Raw genomic sequence first — 21,955 nt, 5'->3', positions numbered from 1 at the left:
AATTTCGTAAATCTTACTTTTGGTAGCTGTGAATTATATTTAATATTACATATAAGGTTGTAGTCCAGCGATTTTCGTCTCCTGCAGGCTCCTGCTACTTATTATTATCAGGGTATTGTTCTTTCGCGAGTCACATTTGTCAAGATGAGCCATGGACATATTTGCAGGTCAGAGGCTCCCAGCCCCCCAACTTAATATTTTCCAGCTAGGGTTCTTGCTTCACTTCAACTGTGATAAAGCTAGATTTCACTGTAGGACCTCCCTTGAAGACCTAAATGAGAGTCAAAATAAAAATTAAAGGTCTCATTTAAATGGTCAAAAGAGAATTTAATCTGAGTTTTAATAGTTACAAAATTGGACAAGTCTTGTGATTGTTCTTGCTTTCGGCCTTCCATTATGGATACATTAAACTTTGTATAAATAGAGTTTGAATGTGGTTTATAACTCAACTCGACCTATTGGAACTAATGTTGAATAAAAGTTTTGTTAAAATTTTCATCAATAAGTTAACTTAAAAGTTTAAGTTATCTTTTCTATTGAACTCAAGACTTCTTGATCATACTCTCTATTACCACTGAACACATTCACTTTATCTGGTGTTACTTAAACTACAAATTAATGAGAATGTCTGTTCATCTATATCTACATGTTTTACAAAGAAATTAGGGTTCTGGAGGAAAATTAATCTCTTCTCTATCATCTTTGAGGTTGCAGGTCAAACTAATTTTGTGGTTTTCTATTTTTGTTGGGAGGTGATTAAGAAAAAAAGAGAAATCTCATTAATGAAAACAAGAAAGTATAGATACAAGATAGGAGGGTTCTTTTTTTCAACTAGAATTATTAATTCTAATTCAATTTATAGTTGTATCTGATTAATGGTTGTGGGTCCCCTAAGAAAGTGTGCATTTGGCACATTTAAGAGACTTAAATGAGTCATTGGAAAGTTTATCCCCCCATAGATGGGAGAAATAAATTGAAACATGTACCTAAGAAATAATTATTTCAATCTAAAAGTTGAACTGGATCTTCTGTTTTCGAGGGTAGAAGATAATCTTGTATTTATGGATTTCAAACAATACAATTAAATGTACTAGTCTTACGTGTATTTCTTGACATAATCCTCCTCTGGCGTTTCCTCTATCGCATATTCGGATATGCACTCACCTGTTGACAAGATGAGTTCTTCTTGATGTATGATGACTAGGGATTAGGATCAAAGGTAGAGAAACAAGACTCTTATTTAATTAAAAACCATTCCCTACACACTTGATTTGAAGCTCTCATTTGTCTAGGATGGTAAATGTTATTATCATCAGACTTAGAAGTGCTTCAACATGGTAAAAGAGATTAGACTATTGGTTCCTACGTTTAATTGTTTTGTATTTTTTTACATTGGGAAGAAAGTTGGAACAAGCTCCCATGCCAAGACCCTTACCTGAGGGATTATTTTATAAGTCAATGTGGTACTTAGATTTATTGCTTCGCTTTAAATGTAATTAACTTTAAGTGAAGCATGAATGATATAATTGTGCCTATCTTCATTGGTGCGAACTTGCATTTCTCTCTCTCTCTCTCTCTCTCTCTCGTGCGGTTTCTCCGCTGCTGGACGTAATACTTTTCATGAACAGTTTGATTGTGTGTGTAAGCTTGTCAACCCTCAAAGCTTATGCCGTTTTTTGGGGTAATTCAAGCTTATGATGTTAGAACATCGAAAATATCATTGCATGCATAATGAAACGCTATGCCAATATTGATCGATTCAAGGCAATATAAGTTTTTTAACCAAAAAAAGTCAATATAAGTACAGAGACAAACACCATTAATTTATTATAGGTACTAATCTGAGGTAGCTATGAATTTTCCCAGTAACTGCAGCGTGTTCTTTTGCAGGGTCACTCAGAAGCCTCTCAGTGTACGTTTATGTTTTCCTGCAACTCTAAAGCCCAGAAAGCTAGTTAGGAAGAATCGGGAGAACAACCACCAGCATATATGATCATGAGGGTTATGATGTTATCAGCTTTTTTCTTTTCTTGGGGTAGAATGTTATGAGCCTATTAACACCCACAATAAATAAGTTCTGCACGTTTGGTTTTAAAATCTTGCTGTTGTTCTTCAATAATCAATGGAACCTCAGGATTTCTCAATTTAGCAATTGCTGCTGCAACAACCACTCTTGTCAGCTATTACTACTTCCACAATAGATTCTTTAAATCTATAATAGTTTCATGATACTCTTCACTCTTTCCCTCACTGATTCGTGTGCCTCCATTCACTGAAGGGAGAAAACTGAGAATATATATCCATGAAAGGTTTGATCCCCAGAGACTGAGATTTGGAAATATTCTTTAAGCCTTCATATATATGGAAAGTATTTTAATTTCACAAAAAAAAAAAAAAAAAAAAGCAATAACGGTTTTCATGATCGCCCACAGCTTTGTAACCTATTAATATTTTGCATTTGAAGATGAGAAATCTAAAACTTTTTTCTTATTAAAATCTTCTTCTTCTCTTTTTGACTTTTTAGTATCACCATTAAAACCCTACCATGTCTTCTGAATGCAAAAAACTTATTCAAAGAGGGGGGGGGGGAATTTAACAGACAAGAAGGCACTGGTAGTCTTAACTATCAGATCAACAGCCTAATCAGAAAGATGTAATGGTAGAGCAGGATTTTTGTACTATTTAATGATTTTATGGATCCAATGTCTCCATAAAATCGTACAATAATTAACTACTCCTCCCACTGCATGGTAGTAACTAATTGCTATGCATGCTTTCGGTAGCCAAAATCAATTCAGTCTTTATTGAGTTTATCAGAGCACAGTGAACACTTCCTGGAGTTCCAGTGTTCACACTATTTAGTGCCAAAACAATCAATTTATCATCACTCAGAATCTCTGACTTCATACAGGAAACCAAGAACCAAAAAATGATTGAATCACTGTAAATCTGAGCTTAGCTTGGAATCTTGGAGATTTGCGTTCATTTGATGAGTTGAAGACTTGATCAGGAAAGCCTTCACTCCTATCTGCTACTGATTTGATACAGAAAAAGCCTTTACTGATACAATCAATTTAGGACCCGGAAGGCTGGTTCTTGAATTTAAATAGTCATTTCTTTGTGGTATTTAATATTTTTGGCTGACAATTAATATAGCATTGAAATCAGCAATTCCAAGCTGTTTACTATTTCTTCACCAGCTTGTTATTATGGTGCAGTTATCATTCATCTGCCATTACTATTTCCATTCAAATTCATTTGATCATAATCTTCTCTTTCAAACTTTCCTTCTGCCGCCAAATTTATCCATTTGCTTTGCTGATTCCTGATGGAGGTGACTGATTTTTACCTTGCTGATGGGTTGAAAAAATTTGGTTTCTTCTGAATTTTGATTTTCCTTCTCTAAACACCTCAAAGAGTTGGCATTCTTGTTCAAAGTTTTCACATAAAAGAGTTGGCATGGAATGCCTAACACCATATTCAACAAATAGTGTTTTTCATACATACAGATGATTGCATTGTAAATGTACACATTTATGTTCATCTGCTCATTACATATGAACGCATGGATGGTCTCTTCCTTTGATATTTATAATTGCAGACTTACGAGGTGCAAGGTGCCAATAAATTTGCTTTTGACTAACCGTTAGTGTTGGAGACTTCTTGGTTACTTGTGTTTTACATTTTTATTTGCAATGTGAAAATTATTGTCCCTAAATTATTTTACATGAGAAAGTAATTTCACTTTGCATCAAATATTTGTATTTTCATTACATAACCAAATGAATTCTAAAAGTTTTAGCAAAAGAAAAATGAAAAGAGAAATATCCATGTCAATGTGCATTATCACTGACCAAACACAGAAACACTAATGCTAATCAACAATCTAGTATCCTTTTGTTTTTGCATAAAAAAAATCGATTGTGTTTTACCATCAAGGGGTGTCGCTCAATCAGTGTGATAAGTAGCACCTTTTAGCAGAGAAGTCACAGGTTAGAGAGGTCATGGGTTTGATATTCTCTACAGTACATGTACTAATCCCTACTCCCTAATATAAAACTACCAATTCAAAAAGGATCCGTTGCTTTTTTGTTTTGATCTACTTAAAAAAATAAACTCAGCACTAACAATAGTTTGCTGAAAATAATTAGATTTGAAATGTATGATTTTTGGCTCAAGGAGGTAGTGTGGAAACCCGTTCCTAATGTTGCAACTTAGAAGGCTGATGTGCGTGAGGGTTGGGCTCCTATCCAGGGAGAATATCTCCCAGAGAGTGTCCAGTGAACTCTGAGAAGGTGCCACGTGGACAATGTCAATCCAAGAGCTAGAATTAAACACATATCTTTAAGTAAGTGGAACCTTAAAACATGATTTGAACCCAAACCCGACTTTGGAGTCCTTGCCTTCTTCTTCATTTTCATCTTCCTTCAAGTCTGCAACAAGAAAGGAGAGTGTCATTCCTCGTTGCAAAGTTTGCTCCCTTTCTTATTATGAAATAAAAGAAAGAAACAAAAAGAAGGAGGAAAAAAAAACACTTGATCCTTCAGGACCTTTATTCTTCCTCTTATGACCCCTTTAGCCTTGCGCAGAGAACCCCTTTTGGGTTTCTTCGTCTTTGTACAATTCCAATGACTGCAGTTTTTCGGGTGGCCAATGAAACATATATTTGTCTACATTACTGTATCATTCCTCATTAAAGAAGGGAATTAGAATGCATGTTACTGTTATGTGCAACTCTCTCTTAACTTTGGGAGAGCTTCGTTTTGTGCTCTAGTCCAATCTTCTATTGCTCCTTAATTACTAAGCCTCTGAAAGATAAACACCTTTTCTTTGTAACTTTCTTAAAAAGGAAAATATGGGATTTTATAGAATTGAAAGATGATACTTGAATGAAGATGAGATGAAGAAGAAGGCAGGGACTACAAAGAAGGGTTTGAGTTTAAATCGGGTTTTCGGGTTCCAATTAATTCAAGATAGGTTTTTAATCTGAGCCCTTGCATCGGCATTATTCATGTAACGTTACGCCTTGTCAAAGCTCACTGGGCACTTCCTGAGAGATATTCTCCGGAAAAAGAGCCGAACCCTATGCATGATCATTCGTTAACCTACTTCATGAACCTTATGAAAGCCGAGAAAGGAAAAGCACGTGATTTGACATGGATTTCTGGTTATGGAACATGTGGAATTTCAACTTAATTCTTTACTGATTGGATGTATCCCAACCATGGGACCATATTGCAAGAGTTGAGCTGGCACGTTATAGTAGTACTTGGACTACTGTGGGTGACAGTGGGTCCCAGAAAAGATCAGGCTCACGGTTAGCCAACAATGAAATCAGACGATCCACATCGCAAGACAAAAGCATGGAATCCGTGGCCCTGCACTATTGTGGTGGTTCCTTATGGATGAGGTGGTCATTTTGCAAGGAATCACTTTCTGGGCGCAGGAGCCACGCTTACCTTAGAAATTAGGCGAGCGGGGACATGGTGTGGTGTCAAGCACTGCTCATTGAACCGAGAGTGACTGTCACGTAGGAATTAAGTAAGCAATGGGACCCTTTTACCCTTAAGCCGACCGCGCATGCTACACCTCATTTAATAGTCTTCTACTGGGTTGGGCCCCTTTACTGAAAGCAAAATAAAATTGGGTTGGACCCCATCATTGTGGAATCAGCATATTAATGATCCAGGCTTCCATTAAATTGAGCCGACGACAACAAGATCTGGTAGACGATTTTGCCCCTCACCCCTCCCCCTCCCCCACCCCCAATCATCTTGTCACGCATTGATAACCGTGGAAGGGCACGATGGTCACTTCATCTTTGCATCTGACCATGGTCATTCCTGTCATTTCATGATTTTGAGAACGTACTCAACGTAGAGTCCTCATTGCGATGCGGTGGAGTTACTAGCCGAACTCAAAACTTTGCCTTATTTTCCACAGCATAATAAATAGCAAAATCGGTGCTGGGGACCTTATGGCTTTCAATCAATGACTCGGCCGTTTACCCCCAAAAAAGCAAGGAAAAAATCAATTACTCGGCCGTACTACCGAGTTGGCCTTATCCAAGATCCGAGTGGTATGACGAGTTCAAGGCTTCAAGCGATTCTGTTTTCAGCCCAACCAAGCTGGATTCCGTTAAGACATCAGGTTTCCTCAGAAGTGTATCAGCATTTATATTACTAACCCGGTTGACCCACTCACCAGTGACCAGGAAATCCTGGCCACATAAATATGTTTTGTCCTATACACTTTTTCTCTATTGGAACGGAAATGGACGTCGCAGATTAAAGTTGCACTGGATATTCCCAAATGAAGATGGCTCGGGTAAACTCACGGGGACTGGTTTAACCAGTAAAATTGTTCACCTGACTCAGTAAATTACCCCTGAGGATATAATGAAATAGACATTTTATATTTTTATCACTCATAAGCATGCACTGACTGTAAACAACATAGAAGGGTACTTACGTCATGTAGTTTTCGTTCCTTTATCTTATATAAATCGCTGACCTTTCTCCTTCCCCCATGATCTTATTTATCAGTTCCCCTCCCGCCCCACCCAAGTCTGGCACTCTTATCCTCACCACACTCATCAAACACCATCACCAACGCCTTTTTCTCTTTGTGCTTGGTTTGATCTGCAGATCACTTCAAGTTTTACTCTCTCTCTCTGTCTCTCTCTGTCTGTGAAGTGCTGAGAAGCTAGCTTCAAGTCTTCAACAGTTGAACCTTGTTCACCTGCGTTAGCAATTTACCTCCTCAGGCCTAGATGGGTAGATCTCCGTGCTGTGAGAAAGTGGGTTTGAAGAAAGGGCCATGGACACCTGAAGAGGACCAGAAACTCTTGGCTTACATTGAAGAACATGGCCATGGAAGCTGGCGAGCCTTGCCGGCCAAAGCTGGTAATGTTCAGACCTACCTTATACCTTCAAACCCAAACCCCAAAACTTAATTTCATGATGATGATGGAAGCTTATCAGTTTCTTCTTCTTTATTTTGTGGTGGACACAGGGCTGCAGAGGTGTGGAAAGAGCTGTAGATTGAGATGGACTAATTACCTCAGACCTGATATAAAGAGAGGAAAGTTCAGTTTGCAGGAAGAACAGACCATCATTCAACTCCATGCGCTTCTAGGGAACAGGTGATGGATCGTTACATTACATGGAAGTCATATATGATTTTGAATCTTTAAAAGCTGAAAACCTTCCCCTTCACCTATATACGATCTTCCTTACTGTAGAAGAATTTTCCTTAGAAATTCTTCTTTTCCTCCTTCTTGTTGGGTTGGAATGTGTCCTTCACTGGTTACTGGAGTTTACTAGGAGTAAAGTTGCAGTTGGTGACCGTGCAAGCAAACCCAGGTCTTTGTCATTGATCAACAACCATGGAAGCTTTACCAACTTAAGTAGGCCAGTTTGGTGACCATTTATTACTAATTTTCCTTACTCTCAAGGTCTGAAGGCAAGGCTTTCTTGATACCTACGTACGAGTTACTCTTATTAATGAGCATTCACTCAATTTTCCTTTTGATTTTCTAATTATAACTACACACTCTCAGTGGGTTCTTCACTTCTTTCTTGCCCTTCGGTCTCATAAAGCTGTAATGCCTTTCAAGCAAGCAGTAAACCTATACCATTTTTTGCTAAGCAAATGCATCTCCATCTTCTCATGTTAAATCTGAAAATGGGTTGAGTCTCTTTTCGCATTACTTACTGAAGATTCGATCTTTATTAGACGCTCTGTTACATTTCATTTTCATTTTCCTTCTTTTAGAAATAAATGGTAGCTGTTCAGTTTTCAGGTTATAAGAATAAGAAGAAGAAACTTACAATAATTTAATTTTGTTCTCTTCTTGGTTTCAGATGGTCAGCTATAGCAACTCACTTGCCCAAGAGAACTGACAACGAGATAAAGAACTACTGGAACACACATCTGAAGAAACGATTGGCTAAGATGGGAATCGACCCGGTGACTCACAAACCTAAAAGCGACGCTTTAGGCTCTGTCGACGGCCAATCCAAAACCGCCGCAAATCTCAGCCATATGGCTCAATGGGAGAGTGCTCGGCTGGAAGCTGAAGCCAGATTGGTCAGAGAATCCAAGTTGAGGTCCATTTCTTTCCAACAAGCCCAAAGCCAGCCTCAGGTTGGTTCCTCCACCGATCCGGCTTCAGCTCCACCGGCGGCGTCGCTGTGTTTAGATGTGCTCAAGGCTTGGCAAGGAGGTTGGTCAAAGTCAACGAACGGCAACGGTCCTGATCTCGAGTCACCAACTTCTACATTGAGCTTCTCTGAGAACCCACTCCCAGTTCAACCCGTTGGATTCAGAGAAAACCCCAACCATGCAGTGGAGTATTTCAATCCCAACGAAGGTGGGTCGTCTGAGATGGTGAAGGAAGAAGGTGAAGAAGAGTGGAAAGGTTTCAAGGATAGAATGGTAAATTCGATGACATTCACCACTACCGCTGCCACCGGTTTCCAAGATGTTATCTTCACCGTCGAGTCACCCTGGTCACCGGAATCTGGGAAAGCAGAAAACGGACACGTTGCTGTTTCAAATTTCATGGATGGTTTCACGGAACTTCTTCTGGCGGGTAACGCTGATGTTAACGAGCAGAACCATGAAGACGGAGCTGGAAATTCCGATAATGGGTTCGAGAAGAACAAGAATTACTGGAACAACATACTGAACTTGGTAAATTCATCCCCATCGGATTCTCCAGTCTTCTAGAACCCCCGCCGGAGAACTGACTAACCAACCTACGAAGGTGAAGAAGATACGTGAACCAATCTTCAACGGTCGAATTTGCGATTCAGAATCCAATATAGTATATGGGACTTTAACTTTCAAAGGAAAGATTCTTGAATCCATTTCCAAGGAAACACATTTAGTGATATTAGGGAAAAATTGTACTTAGCTGCCAGGCGAAGTAGGGTAAGTGTAATTGTGTTTGTGTGAGTGGTGCAGTGCAGTGCATGGTACTCCGTGTTCTATCCTTTTCTCTCTGTAACGGGTCTTCGAATCGGGTACCCGATAAATGAGGAGAAGGGAGAACCCAAGAACCCGTGTAGCCAGGGTTTTTACTTTCGAGATTTCGAGTATAATTGTATTTCTTTTATTGGAGATAATTAAATTTAGGTCAAAAAAAGGGTGAAAAATATTTGCCTTATTAACAGGTGAGGACATAATAATGTATCAAAATGGTCCCAACTCCCAACTAGCCCTGCAGTTAGTTTCATGTCCTTCTCATCTCTTTTGGCTCAATATGTAGCTTTTAGTTAAGAAGAAAAAATGTAAGAGATTGATGACATGTTGAGGAGTGACATTTTCTTCTTTCTTTCTTTTTGATAAAACACAAAATAATTGAAGAGATGAACTATTACAAGTAATGATATCTTTGTTGCAATGATTTGGAAAATATGTCGAACTTTCAGTAACTTCACCGAAGGATAAAAAAAATGGAAATAAGGAATCAATCGAAAAGTTGGAGTTCCTTGAACTAAAATTAGATGAAACCGCTTCAAATGCACTCCCGAGATTAAATATATCCAAGAAAATTGCATCAAAAGTAGATTCAAGACAAGTAGAGGAATTAATCTAGTGAATGATCTCATTGGAACTAGATTCAACAAGAAAATATTGAGTCTGTATATCCTTCTGGCTTGAATAAGACCTACACCTATGAGCTTCATAAAATGTTATGTTTACACGACAATTTTTACATGTAGTGTTGTAAAATAATACATACAGAAGTATTTCAATGAAATCATCGATAGATAAAACTTACAAGTGATGCAATTGTTCTATTGTGGAGGGAAGGGGAAAAGAAGAAAAAAAAGTCGCCAAACACAATGTATTTGTTAGAGAGCTATCCACACATGTATAATGTTGACATGACAAATAGAAAAGTTATATTTATTGGCCATTTTTGTATCGTGATCGATTTCCCGTGGTCTTTGCTCTTTGAAATGATTATAGGAATTATTACAATAATCAAAAATAATAATGATTAAGGATTAAGAGACTTAACTTATATTACAAACAATGGAATAAATGTCATCAAGGTTGATCATTTTTGTCTTATAATTATTTTATATATAGCTATAACTTTGATAGAATACCATCAAACTCATAAATGATGAAATATCAATAAAGAGCCCTATACATTTGAATTTAGGATCCATTAATTACTTTGCATTTTTTAAAAATAAGATAATTACTTTATTCCGCAATACTTATACGACAATGTAAATTTAATGAGTTGATTGACCAAAATAGGTCACTAAATTAAAACAGCCATTCTTGATCATTTTGTGGACCTCTTCATTTATACTCAAAGGGCCCTATTATATTTCTAAGGCTATGTAGTTTTCACTTTAATGTTTTCGCTTTTCTCTCTTTAATAGTTTTTAAGGCTAAGTAGCTTTCAGTTTGACATTTTTACTTATTGTATTTCATTGAAAATGTTCTATAAACTTATACCCTTTATATACCAATCATATAGAATTTCTTTTTTTTTCAAATTCAAGTTTTCAAATTTTCAATATTATATAACGGGCCCACAGAAGAAGAATTATTATTGTCTCCACCCTTCGAAAAATTATTGGCTTCTAACTGATTTGAAAGGGTACTTTAGGAAATATATTAAAATCTAAATAAAGTTGTGAACCTTAAGAACTAAGATGGTGACTGAATGACTGATACATCAACGGTCACATGGTCTTGGCCCATATAAGGCCCATAAGACCCGTTAAGGGCCCAGCAGCTGTGACCTGGTCCCGGCCCTGGATCGAACCCTGGGGCCTGGACAAGAGATTGGGCTAAGTAGCCTAATCAAAGGTAAGGGTATTTATGTAATATCACGAATAGGTTTAGGGTCTCATCGAACTGTTCGGAATTCGGATTAAGAAGAAAACAGAGAAGAGTAAAAGACGGCTTTCACATTCGCGCGCAGTGTTGCTGCTCCTCTGGTTTATCGGTTTCGATTTGGAGACTTTGCTAGTTGACAGCGCTAATCTAATCCTAGGTGAGGTTTAAAATCAAGATTGTTTGTTATGAATTGCGTTTCGGATTTGGTTGGTTTTCCATCTGTATCCGCTTGATTGTTTATAGTGGAAAATTTTGTTCGCTGCTTCTCGATTTGCTTGAATTTGAAGTGGTCTTGGTGAATCTGTCTGTTTTTCTTTTATATTTTTTCTTTTTTCCCCTACTTCTAGTAAGAGAATTCTCAATTTCACGTCAATTCGAGCTTCATGATTGACGGAAAAGACTTGCAAATTTCATAGTTTTGCCTTGACCAGTTTGCGAATTAGCTGGAGGAGAATATTAGGGTTTTCGTAGTTTGGTGCGATTTTAAGCAATTTTCCTTGTTTCAATTGAGTAAGCATCACGATTTTGGTTACAATTTGTATTTTCTTTTATCGTTGCTTGTATTTAGCATCTGTGGTTAACTCTGTTCTTCGTGGCTTTCGGTGCCTTCGGTTCAATTATTGTCTGGCAAATTGTGCTTTTACTGGCGTGATTTTCACCCTAATATGGAATCATCTCATCAGTCATAATAGCCATCATTGGTTTGATTGAGAGAATTGCTTATGCTGCGCGTGTTTGTCAGCAATTGAATAGAGAAACTAACTATGCACACTGCTATCTTTGATCAAAGATGTTAATTGGATTAAATAGTCTTCATTTTCTGTATGAGCTTCTGCTTAATGATGTGCTGGCAGGACATGAGTAACAATTGTTTTTACTGTCTTGTTATCATATAGTGTTCACCAGAAATTGGATCAATCCCACACATAGAATAATAAGGATAAACAAAAGAAATGGTTTCATTTCATTATCCACACTGACTGGTTGCCACTTTTCATTAACCAACTATTGGGATTAAAAATGATGGGTCCATTTTCTGAAGCATCAGCATATGCATACCAGTGACATAGGAAATGAAAACGAAACTATTCCATTCCAAGTTGCAACCGAAAGGAGTTCTTAATGTGTTGTTTGTGCCTGTGATTAGTTTTTTAACATATATCATGCACACTTATAATTATATTATCTGCTTCCCCCATTTATGCTCAATTAATTTATGGTACCCTAGATCCCCAATTTTTGGTTCATTTGGCCTTGTATATGTTTCTTTTTCCAAGTTGGTGGTTAGATTTTTATGATGTAACAAATCAGGGTTTCTGAACTGATGGGGAAGGACGCAAAGCCAAAAGACTCAGGAGGTAAGGGCAAGGGAAAACAAACAGGTGGTGGAGGTGATGACAACACTTCAAAAGGAAAGGGGAAAGGTGGGAAGGCTGCAGATGGGCTTGGTACCTGCACATATGTCAAAGGTCCTTCTCTACACTTAGATGAGCTAGGGTTCATTCATATCTCATTTACACATATATTCTGTGGTGTTTTGTGTTGCCTCTGAATTATTGATGTTAATTTTATCCTGTTATGTATGAGCTAACTTGCTATTACTAAGGATCGAATTATCAAAACATTTCTGAGGAAGTTATTGAGTGTTGTATTTAATTATGACGTAATTTATGAATTACTATAATCTTCCAATTCCTTAAATTTAGTTGGATGACTCTCTAATATGCAACATGCATCTTTGCTGGTCGCTTTCCTGTTTAGTAAGAAATTTTCTGCGGTTCTTAATAGAATGGGGGTAGTACCCTCTGCTCACATGATTTAACACATAAACTGGTTTCAAGTTTCTTCTTCTGTATCCTCTTATGTTTGTGGAAGCATGAATCGATATAGAAAGTATATGAAAAAATGCTGCTTGGTTTTGTCTAGCCAAAAGCTTACAGTAGTGCTAAGCTATTCTCCTTTCACTCTACTCATATGAATCATGCTCTATTTGAACTAGACATAATTATTATGAACTACTTGAAAGAGTAGGTTTGTTGAGATGACAATTCATCCACAAGATGGTCTCATTGGGTATGTAGGGTTCTTTTTTCATCCAAAAATATCATTCCAAAAACCCCAATAGGGGGAGAGAAAGAAATCTACAATTGGGAAAAAAGAGAAGAGAGGAGGGGGGGTACAAAAGAGGAGAGCCTAGACCCAAGGTGACAATAGTAAGACTCTTACTTGTGGTATTCAAAACTGGGGAGTGGGAAGAAGCTGGAGCCTAGCAGAAACATCAAAGCAGATAATTCTCCAAATCAAGTCCAAAGACCTGGAGTTGGAGGTCCATCTCCTAACTCCTAAGGTTCTGCTCCCTCCACAAGTGAGAGATCAAAGCACAAAACACTAATTTACCAACCAAATCACAAATAGATTTATGTCTGAATATGAAGAAGAAACATTTTAGGAGGACTAAATTGGGTAATGATTTATAAACTACTTAACCATTCATTATGTGTGTGTATTGTTTTCCTTATCCAAATATCTTGGAACATATAAGAACATTTCAAAAGTACTATTAAGTTATCTATTTTTAAGAATTTTAAGTGGCCTTCTTTAGTCAAGCGTTTTATTTTTGCATTCTTCTATTTTCCTTTAGCTAGGCATATCTTATGCGAGAAGCAAGGGAAGATCAATGAAGCATATAAGAAACTACAAGATGGTTGGCTGAGCAATGGCGACAAGGTCCCACCTGCTGAGTTTGCAAAGGTTAGCTTCATATTAAGCAATTCTCTCCGCAGGTTAATGGTAAAGAAAGCTTGCCTCAATATTTTCAATTTGAAATTTAAACATCAGAATGTTCCACATTAATTTCAAACCCAGAATTCAGTTTAATAGCCAGTTTACATTGCTGGTGCAATTCAATAAGGTTATATATGCCTATGGCGTGTATAAGGTGACGTAAGAAGCTGCATTGTTACCCCCCCCCTCCAAAAAAAAAAAAAAAGCAGCTTATATCTTTGCACCCTTACCCAGAAAAAAGAATAATAATAATTAGTCTTCTGATGTTCATTTTGCCCAATTTGACACCATCAATTGCATTGGTTTCTTCTGTGCTTCCCTCACTGTTATATTTCCACCTGTTGTCTGTCATTCAGATAGCTGCTGAATATTCAGAGTGCCCATCGGGGAAGAAGGGTGGTGACCTTGGATGGTTTCCTCGAGGAAAGATGGCCGGTCCATTCCAAGATGTTGCTTTCAGCACACCTATTGGAGCTACTAGTGCTCCATTTAAATCAACGTATGTATAAGCATTGGCTAATCATTGTTCCCATATGAAATTGTTTTACCCTAAATTTGTTCGGTTGGGTTACTTCAACAAATCTGCATTCAAATCGCATTGCTTGCTTTTAAGCAAATGGCAGATAAATGTTGGTTCTAGGAAATGATCAGTTTTCAAAAGGTAGCGAATACCGACAAGTCATGAAGTCCATGAACCAATATTTACCTAACAACTTGATGGAAGAAACCTTTTGTTTTATCTTTACATTTTACTTGGTTAGGTTACATGTATTTGTTTCTCAAGATGCTGTTCGTGATCACTGTCATTTCCATGGTATATTTAGTATATGAAAGTCTAAAAGTTCATTTCCTTCAGTTTTTATATGATGATATCTAACTTAACCATAGCACTTACCATTGGTTTTGGTTGTGGAAAATCATGCAGGCATGGCTACCACGTAATCTTAAGCGAAGGAAGGAAGAACTGATGGAATGCACTAGAGTTCGAAAGAATAACTCTCAATATTGCTATGTAAATGAGATTTTCAGCTCCATGAGTAATTTGCCTGATGTTGTTGCACTTCTTATGGTTAGCATAATATGAAAAGAAAAAGGTTGTATCTAAGACATATGTTGACATTCTAAGATCCGTTTTGAGTTTGAGTGGAGCATATCTTCCAAATGAAAATTCCTTCTCCCTAAACCATACACTCTTCAAATAAGAGAGAAACAACAAAATAAATCTGACAATGAAATGAAGCACAACTGAATCCATTGTTATGCTTTTTTTTTTATCTGGGTAGAGTTTTTGTGCTTTGGTTGCATGTTATTTTCTAATGTGCTGGCTGGAGCAGGAAAAGCTGCTTTTCAAGTTGATTGGGGAGCTTTCTGTACAGCATATGATTGGTTTCTATATGTTTTTTGTTATTTTCTTTTTCCAATTTTGTGTTTAATTTGTAGGAATGGAACTTATTGGATAAGTCATGGTATAGCACCCAGTCAGTCAATGATTTATTTTTTTCCACAAATTTTAAAAAACAGTAAAACACTAGATATCTGAGATTTATTTTATTTATTTATTATTATTTTATTAATTTTTTTGAGAAAGGTTTTTTTTCCTGGTAGTGTTGAATAAGCGTGACTATTTTTCCGGTCCCTGGACAATCGACTGGATGAGCTCTCTGTACCTATAAGACTCAATTGAATAAGTGTGTTCTATTTTTCCAGGATGGTTGAACATGAAGATAGCTCAATTGATTCACGCAGCAATGTGTAATTTGGTGTAGCTGATTCTGGGTTCTGGTAGACGATTGTTCAATTCCAACATTTACTAATAGGGGTAGGATTCCATTCTTTTCTGGGACGCAAACCACCTGGTTTTTCTTTGTAGTTCCGGTGGACATCAAGGTATACAGACCTTCGGTCCAAAATCCCAAGCCTTACCACTGATTTTACTGGGTTTCTCTGATTCCCATTCAGAGCCCAGTCAGCAAATCCCAAAGTATTTTCTCGGCATTGATGCTGTGGACATAGGATCCTGTGTTGACCAATGTTGGATAGAGGCTCTATGGATTCCATTAAATCTCTGCGGCATAAAAGAACATAGTGCAAGATTATACCAACTTTGAGTGAAATGAAAAAATTATCTAGACCAAAATATGCTTTTGTGTGACACAGATTTAATGGAGTTCACAATATGTTCATCTAATGCTAGGCACCACCATGTCATACACTCCAGCCTGGCAAAATCCATGGACGAACTCCAACCAACTTTAGATCTATGAGATCCAAGGGATAAACTTCTCTCATGAACAGTTGAACACAGATTATGGAAAAATATCAATTCTTTTAAGTGTTTGATAGTACAGGACCCAACCTTCAAATGATGCCCGCAGCCTGCTTGGAGACATTTTAGAGACAAATTAGACACAATTACACAACCATATCAAAAAAGAACTGCCAACAAGTTCTCTCCTGCGCGAAACACTAGCCACAATTTGTCTGGTTGATCCACAAATTTCATGGAGACCTTCAATAGAGTACACACAACTAAGGTTCGGGCTTGGACATCCCTCATTTGGGTGAACAAGGAAAAATAACTATAACATATAGCCTGCAACAGCGTTTAATCAACAAAACCTATATAGCCTGCAACAGCATTTAATCAACAAAACCTACCTCATATATAACTAAACATCTAGCCTGCAACCAAAAATCCAGAGGGGTAACAATGATAGAGATACAAGCAGCTACAACTCACTATCAACTAGCTTAAGACCCCAACTCATGTCTTCACAGTGCCTTACATGAGGTACAAGGGCACCTGTATCTATTCCTGTCTTTGCCTTGCAATCATAAAAGGGAGGCGCATGGAAACAAGGCTCCATTGACATGGCTCGTCGACATGGAGGATCAGGGGCTGTCCTATTCTCAGGCTTGTAGAGAATCCATGGTTTCAGTCCTCCTAGACCCTGAGCCACATATCCGAAGGTTGACCATGAGCTCGTGATCAAGACATCAGTCAAACTTAGGAGATACATTTCTGCCCATGCCTTTCTGTTGTGCGTCTTCTTTTCAGTCTGCTGGTATCCTTCACTGCTTGGCTGGTAAACTGCAATTACCTCCCCAGTCACACTTGGGTTTTCCCAAAACATGTTCCTTATATGCTCAAAGTATCCAGCATTTAGAGATGTAATGAGGACAGCTTTCGACCTCTGGTTTCTAGATGGCCTGATTATATGTTCCTGGGTATTTACTTCTGGCAGAAGTTTTTCCTTCAGGGAACAGGCAAGGATCTGATCCATAACATGTTGAAATGGGCCTGTACCAACATCAAAAACTCTGATTTGGATGCCTATTCTCTCATCAGCATTTTCTAAGTATGCATGATAGTACCTTGTAATCAAGCCCCATACTGGATTTGAGGGGTGGAAAAGATATCGACCCAAGTGGTGGAAAACTGAGTCCTTTTCAGGGAAGAGGTTATGCAGTTCTTGCACAAAAGATGGGACCAAGAAAAGAGATGGAACGAAGTAGTTGTCAGTTTTAATGAACAACCATGGGACCTTGTTAAGAAGAGTTTGATCTTGATCACAGAAGAAAAGCTTATCATGATCACCATAATCATGAAGTAAGTGGAGATATAGAAAGGGTGGAAAGGATTCAGTTGAGTTATTTATAACATTATTTTTCACCATATTCCCATAACAGTGGGATGAATTCTGACCAAAGCTATCAAACATACTAATTGGGAAGTCAACAGGGAGTAGCCAGGATGTGTCCGGAAACGGTTCACAAAAGAGATCAGCCATGTCAGTCCCACGGTCAACAAGTAGGACTCTGTTTGTGAGAAGAGCATATAAGAATGCTGAAGCTAGGGATAGTATCCTGTTCCCCAGTCCACTTAATGAAATCCAGACAACATAGTTACATTCTGCAGGCTCACTGTTGTGCCCAGACTTGAGCCGTTTCAATGTTTTGTCATAGGGTGCAGTATAGGGTCCACAACGTTTATGAAGAGCTTCATATTTCCGCAACTTGGACAGAAGATAGGAAGAAGGCTTGTGTGATTGAGCCTTGCGATACAAGGAGGACTGATACCTACTAAGACAAGATGCTTCGTCTTGACCAGCAACAAGAAGGCCACCGAGGAGTCTATCTTCAGGTGACAAAACTGAAGGAGATGAACCCTCATCTGAACCTATGACTGAAAAGGCAGAGTTTTAGCAAGGTGAATGAGAACCAGAATGATGCAGAAGACCAAATACCTTAAAAGATTGAACAAAATTATTGATAATTTACCACATTATAAATGGAATTTACACTTAACAATAACATGGAGTTAACAAATCTTATTAAGCAATCAAAAATCATCTCGTTTAGTTCATTTTCTGGTCATTCTCAAAATTCATTATCGCATTAACTATGGCTAGCTACCATGCATGCAAACAGATAAGCATCAGCTATAGTACTTATATAATTTGCATTTCGTCTTCATTTTCAAAACTCGCTACCATGTTAGGTATGTCTAGCTACATGACTTATGAATGCAAACAGATAAGCATCAGCTTCATTACTGCATATCAATAGGTCAACACATACTCGTAACCAGATATTCCAACCTTTGTGGAAAGACAGTCCACCTTTCAGCAGTATTGAACATCGGTATTTATATTGAACATTGGTTCATGCCTTCCAGCAAAAGCAAAAAATAAATTAACATGAGAGTAACTTCCTCAATGCAGCAAAAAGATTCTAGGATTCAGTTCCAACAAAATTTAACAAGGAAACAATCCCCCAGGTATCCTACTAACCAACTCTAAACTCTTTTTTTCTAAAATTGGAATGATGACATATTAGTGTCCAATATAAAGTAAGTTCCTAATATTTTACTAGACCCATGGATCAAATTGGACCTGGTTCATCTTGGTCCACAAACCCAGTTGGGTTTGAGTTGCTACAAAGCAACTACTGTATCAGTGAGCTGCTTCCTCTATACGGCAAAACCAATTTAATCCGTTCTAACAAGATTAAATGACATTTTAGCTTGGTGGCCAGTTACATGGAATAGAACTAAAGCTTCCACAAACAATAACCACCATGAACAAGTTTCAGCAAAACAACCTTTTCCCACACAAGCGCTGGTCTCACAGAGACAACAGCCACTAATTCTAACACTAGAAACAATATGAACACAAAGAATGAAAAAGAACCAAACTGCATCATACAGTTCATAGACTAGAGTTATCTACAGTAACCCTAGTGTATTCTTACAGAACTTGGGCATCCCAGGATAGACAAGCTTTGATGGACTGAGTATCCAAAGACTCAGAGGATCTTCTAGTTCTAGTGTTCTCCTTGTACAACAGAGCCAGATTTTTTTTTTTTTTTTAATATATAAAATACCAGATTAGCTCCCTTTTCATAATTTTCAAAAGCACAAAATAATAACACTTCTTTGAAAAGAAGATATACATAGATCACGCTTTATCATTGCAGTTGGGGCAAACATAATCATAAAGTTGCAATCGGATTGTAAAATTGAGACTTCACTCCCATTACACTATTACGGAGCTAAACAAAACAGGATTCTGCACTTTAGGGAAACAGTTTATCATGAGATTTGAAACTCACGATAGACCTTCCACAACACCTCTGAGTTCCACAGCTACTCAGCACCCAGGAATCATCAATAATAATTCAACCTCTGGAATTATGTCAACAAACCAGATTGAGGATAATATGCCCATTAGGCTAGATCACTTATCCCATAGCTTGGGAAACAGTGTAAGTGGCCAACATAATAAGTTGCTCAGCTTTTCTCACTAGAGAACTCAGAAACGTAGGAAGTATAATCAGATAGGAAATTCTGATGGTGAACAGAACTCCAGAAAATTAAATTAACCGAATCAAACAAATGCATGATGAGGACAACCTGTTTGACGCAAAAGAACCGAAAACCACATAAATTGAAGTTTAAAACAGCAAGGAAATTAATGACCCGAAGAGAGATCAGCCAACAAGTGTATCAAATTTAGTGTTTCTGACCTTTTTCAATCTCCTCCTTCGAATCTTTCTCCGGCTCCTTTTTGAAATCCATTGTTTCGGCAGATTCTCGGACTCCATCCAATGCAGAATGCTGAACTGATTAAAGCAATACAAACTAAAAGAATTACATAAAATCAATTTTTTCAAAGAGAAATACGTGTTTTCTAACAGTCGAAGATAAGTAAGTAGTACCTTCTTCATCTTTCGCCCGAAACGACCTTGCTTCTGCAAATCCACTGTTTCCAACGGAAGACTGTTCTCGATAGAAGGAAGAAACAGTAAGCAAAACGGGCAAAATCAACAAGCAAACAACGACGATTCCTACCGACTTCATTATATTGGAGCCAGATCTCCTGTCTGCAACTCGAGAAACACTGTCATCAATGGGATCGTCATACGTTGGAGATAAATTGCCTCTGAACCTCTTCATATCTGTCACAAGCTCATCTAACCAATACTAATCCCTAGTTATTTTCAGTCGAAAACGTTCGTTCTCAGAAGGGTTTTTGGATCTGATGATGACGGAGGTGATGCTCTGGAGAAAATGTGATTGCATGTTTCTATCAAACAGCTGGTCATTTAAGTGAAGGCAAAAACTAAAATTGATTAGGTAATTCTTTAACCTATAAAAATGTAGTTTGTTGAGATTCAGAAAGAAATGCAAATCTTTTACTCAAAGAAATGCTAATTAAATCACGGAAATTCATCTTAACGGTTACTATTTTTTTGCAGGTAACCCTTAAATCGTTCGAGCGTATCCAGAACTATTAACTCTTGTCGGTGGCATGGAAAAGCGGTCAATTTCACCCAAGAAAAAAATTAAAAGAATTAGAGAAGGTTTTTTTTTTTTTGGTAAAGAATTAGAGAAGGTGGTGAACACGATTTATGTCAAGTAACCACTTTATCGAGTCTTTTATTTTTATTCCAAACCGTGCCAATATGATTGGTCAATGGTTTTGCCTCCAGTGCTTTGACTCTAGTTGTTCCACCATCGATGGACCCCTTCCCATCAAAATGTGTGGAGGGAACATTATGCACCGTTTCTTCGTAAAGGAGAGGTGGAAGAAATAAATATGTGAGACCCTAATGGGGTGGAAGATTAGGGTGTCAATTGCGTATCGAAACTGTTAATCGTGACAAACTGCACTATATAATACTGTTCAAAAATCGGTTCGATACGTACTAAAACAAATTTCTTTGCTATGATTCCGGTTTTAAGTACTCATACCATCAATATATATCGAAAATCATACCAAATTAAGGGATATAAATATAATTTTACAATTGATGAGGAGAAAATAGGATTGGACCAGGTTCAACCACGGTTGGGCCGATGACCCCAAGAAAGTAACTAACACCAATATGGAATGGCCAATCATGCTAAATAAAGTAACTACCATTATCACCACAAGAATGGTAAAACCCCAGGATCAAATGACCACTAAGAAGAATCACGAACTCCAACAGTCACGGAAGAGAGTTAAATCCTATATAAATTAAAGCCTTACACCTAATAGAGGTATCTTAATCGTTTACCTCCTTATCGTTATTCAATTTAGCTCAGCAACTAGCCAGAGCTTTGTGGTGATCCATTATTGATTTAACCTTCGGAGGTGGCCCCCCGATCGGGCAGTCGGGCCACGTCTAGCCTTGTTTTGCATGCAAGTTTCCAGGAATTCGAGGGTGAACAATTTTTGGACGCATTAACAATTAAAACACTTTACCTTTACCCTATCCTTAATTCCTTATTTCAGTTTTTCATTTTATCCTTCACTTCTATTCTTAGATTTACTTGTTTGGGTAATTTTCATCTGGACCCCCTGAGGTTTGGTCCAAGTCATTTTTAGTCCAGTTTAAGTTTCCTTTTGCATATGGCTCCCCTAGGGTTTCAAGAAATGATTAAATAAGGACAAACTTACAACGGTTTAATAAATTGTGTGACATAATACCCTTGTGTCTTTGGTTTATTTTTTATTTTAATTTTAATACCTAAAATAAATCCGTAAATACATAAATTCTCGTTCCCTTTCGGTTTCGTCGGTCGTCTTCCCGCGAGGTCCGGTGCCCTTTGGGTAACCATCTGCTCCTCTGGGCCCCGAAATAGCGCTTCTTTCTCGCCCGTCTTGCCGGGTTCGCTCTTCGTTTTCTTTCTCTGTTTCGCTTGGTCGTTGCTTTTTCTGGGTGGTTTTGCTTCTCGGTCGCTCGCATCCGTTCTTTGTTGTGGGGTTTTGTACATTAATATCCCATTTTATTTTCATTTTTTCGTTTCGCT

General features: G+C 37.8%; 3 protein-coding genes across 3 annotated transcripts; 2 read left to right on the top strand and 1 right to left on the bottom strand.

Moving 5' to 3' along the window:
* The first annotated feature begins 6,555 nt into the window (after window positions 1–6,555).
* On the top strand, window positions 6,556–9,378 carry LOC149020250 (transcription factor MYB16-like). The gene is made up of 3 exons (XM_089148360.1): window positions 6,556–6,905; window positions 7,015–7,144; window positions 7,866–9,378. Exons 1-3 carry the CDS (start codon window positions 6,773–6,775, stop codon window positions 8,731–8,733), a joined length of 1,131 nt encoding a protein of 376 aa, XP_089004486.1. The 5' UTR covers window positions 6,556–6,772; the 3' UTR covers window positions 8,734–9,378.
* A 1,515-nt stretch (window positions 9,379–10,893) lies between these two features.
* On the top strand, window positions 10,894–14,804 carry LOC149020249 (FKBP-like peptidyl-prolyl cis-trans isomerase family protein). Its single transcript, XM_089148359.1, has 5 exons — window positions 10,894–11,029; window positions 12,184–12,341; window positions 13,514–13,623; window positions 14,013–14,155; window positions 14,582–14,804. The coding sequence occupies exons 2-5, from the start codon at window positions 12,197–12,199 to the stop codon at window positions 14,622–14,624; spliced, it is 441 nt and encodes a 146-aa protein (XP_089004485.1). The 5' UTR covers window positions 10,894–11,029; window positions 12,184–12,196; the 3' UTR covers window positions 14,625–14,804.
* An 832-nt stretch (window positions 14,805–15,636) lies between these two features.
* On the bottom strand, window positions 15,637–20,405 carry LOC149020248 (galactoside 2-alpha-L-fucosyltransferase-like). Its single transcript, XM_089148358.1, has 3 exons — window positions 19,876–20,405; window positions 19,684–19,779; window positions 15,637–17,842 (listed from the first exon to the last, which is right to left on the bottom strand). Exons 1-3 carry the CDS (start codon window positions 20,111–20,113, stop codon window positions 16,386–16,388), a joined length of 1,791 nt encoding a protein of 596 aa, XP_089004484.1. The 5' UTR covers window positions 20,114–20,405; the 3' UTR covers window positions 15,637–16,385.
* Window positions 20,406–21,955: the final 1,550 nt, after the last annotated feature.

The sequence above is a fragment of the Hakea prostrata genome, chromosome 3 (assembly GCF_041222555.1).
Source record: "Hakea prostrata isolate BN-2017 chromosome 3, UWA_Hpros_2, whole genome shotgun sequence".
Taxonomy (NCBI): domain Eukaryota; kingdom Viridiplantae; phylum Streptophyta; class Magnoliopsida; order Proteales; family Proteaceae; genus Hakea; species Hakea prostrata.
The sequence above is the reverse complement of the archived record's forward strand: the minus strand, read 5'-3'. Positions and strand labels throughout refer to the sequence as shown.

What these genes read in the sequence shown, in the direction of transcription:
- LOC149020250 (XM_089148360.1), top strand. Translation starts at nt 6,773, where the DNA reads ATGGGTAGATCTCCGTGCTGTGAGAAAGTGGGTTTGAAGAAAGGGCCA. An exon ending in AGCCTTGCCGGCCAAAGCTG is followed by an intron (nt 6,906 to 7,014) that starts GTAATGTTCAGA and finishes TGGTGGACACAG; the next exon opens with GGCTGCAGAGGTGTGGAAAG. An exon ending in CATGCGCTTCTAGGGAACAG is followed by an intron (nt 7,145 to 7,865) that starts GTGATGGATCGT and finishes TCTTGGTTTCAG; the next exon opens with ATGGTCAGCTATAGCAACTC.
- LOC149020249 (XM_089148359.1), top strand. Translation starts at nt 12,197, where the DNA reads ATGGGGAAGGACGCAAAGCCAAAAGACTCAGGAGGTAAGGGCAAGGGA. An exon ending in TACCTGCACATATGTCAAAG is followed by an intron (nt 12,342 to 13,513) that starts GTCCTTCTCTAC and finishes ATTTTCCTTTAG; the next exon opens with CTAGGCATATCTTATGCGAG. An exon ending in CACCTGCTGAGTTTGCAAAG is followed by an intron (nt 13,624 to 14,012) that starts GTTAGCTTCATA and finishes TCTGTCATTCAG; the next exon opens with ATAGCTGCTGAATATTCAGA.
- LOC149020248 (XM_089148358.1), bottom strand. Translation starts at nt 20,113, where the DNA reads ATGAAGAGGTTCAGAGGCAATTTATCTCCAACGTATGACGATCCCATT. An exon ending in TCGGGCGAAAGATGAAGAAG is followed by an intron (nt 19,780 to 19,875) that starts GTACTACTTACT and finishes TGCTTTAATCAG; the next exon opens with TTCAGCATTCTGCATTGGAT. An exon ending in GAAGGAGGAGATTGAAAAAG is followed by an intron (nt 17,843 to 19,683) that starts GTCAGAAACACT and finishes CTGCCTTTTCAG; the next exon opens with TCATAGGTTCAGATGAGGGT.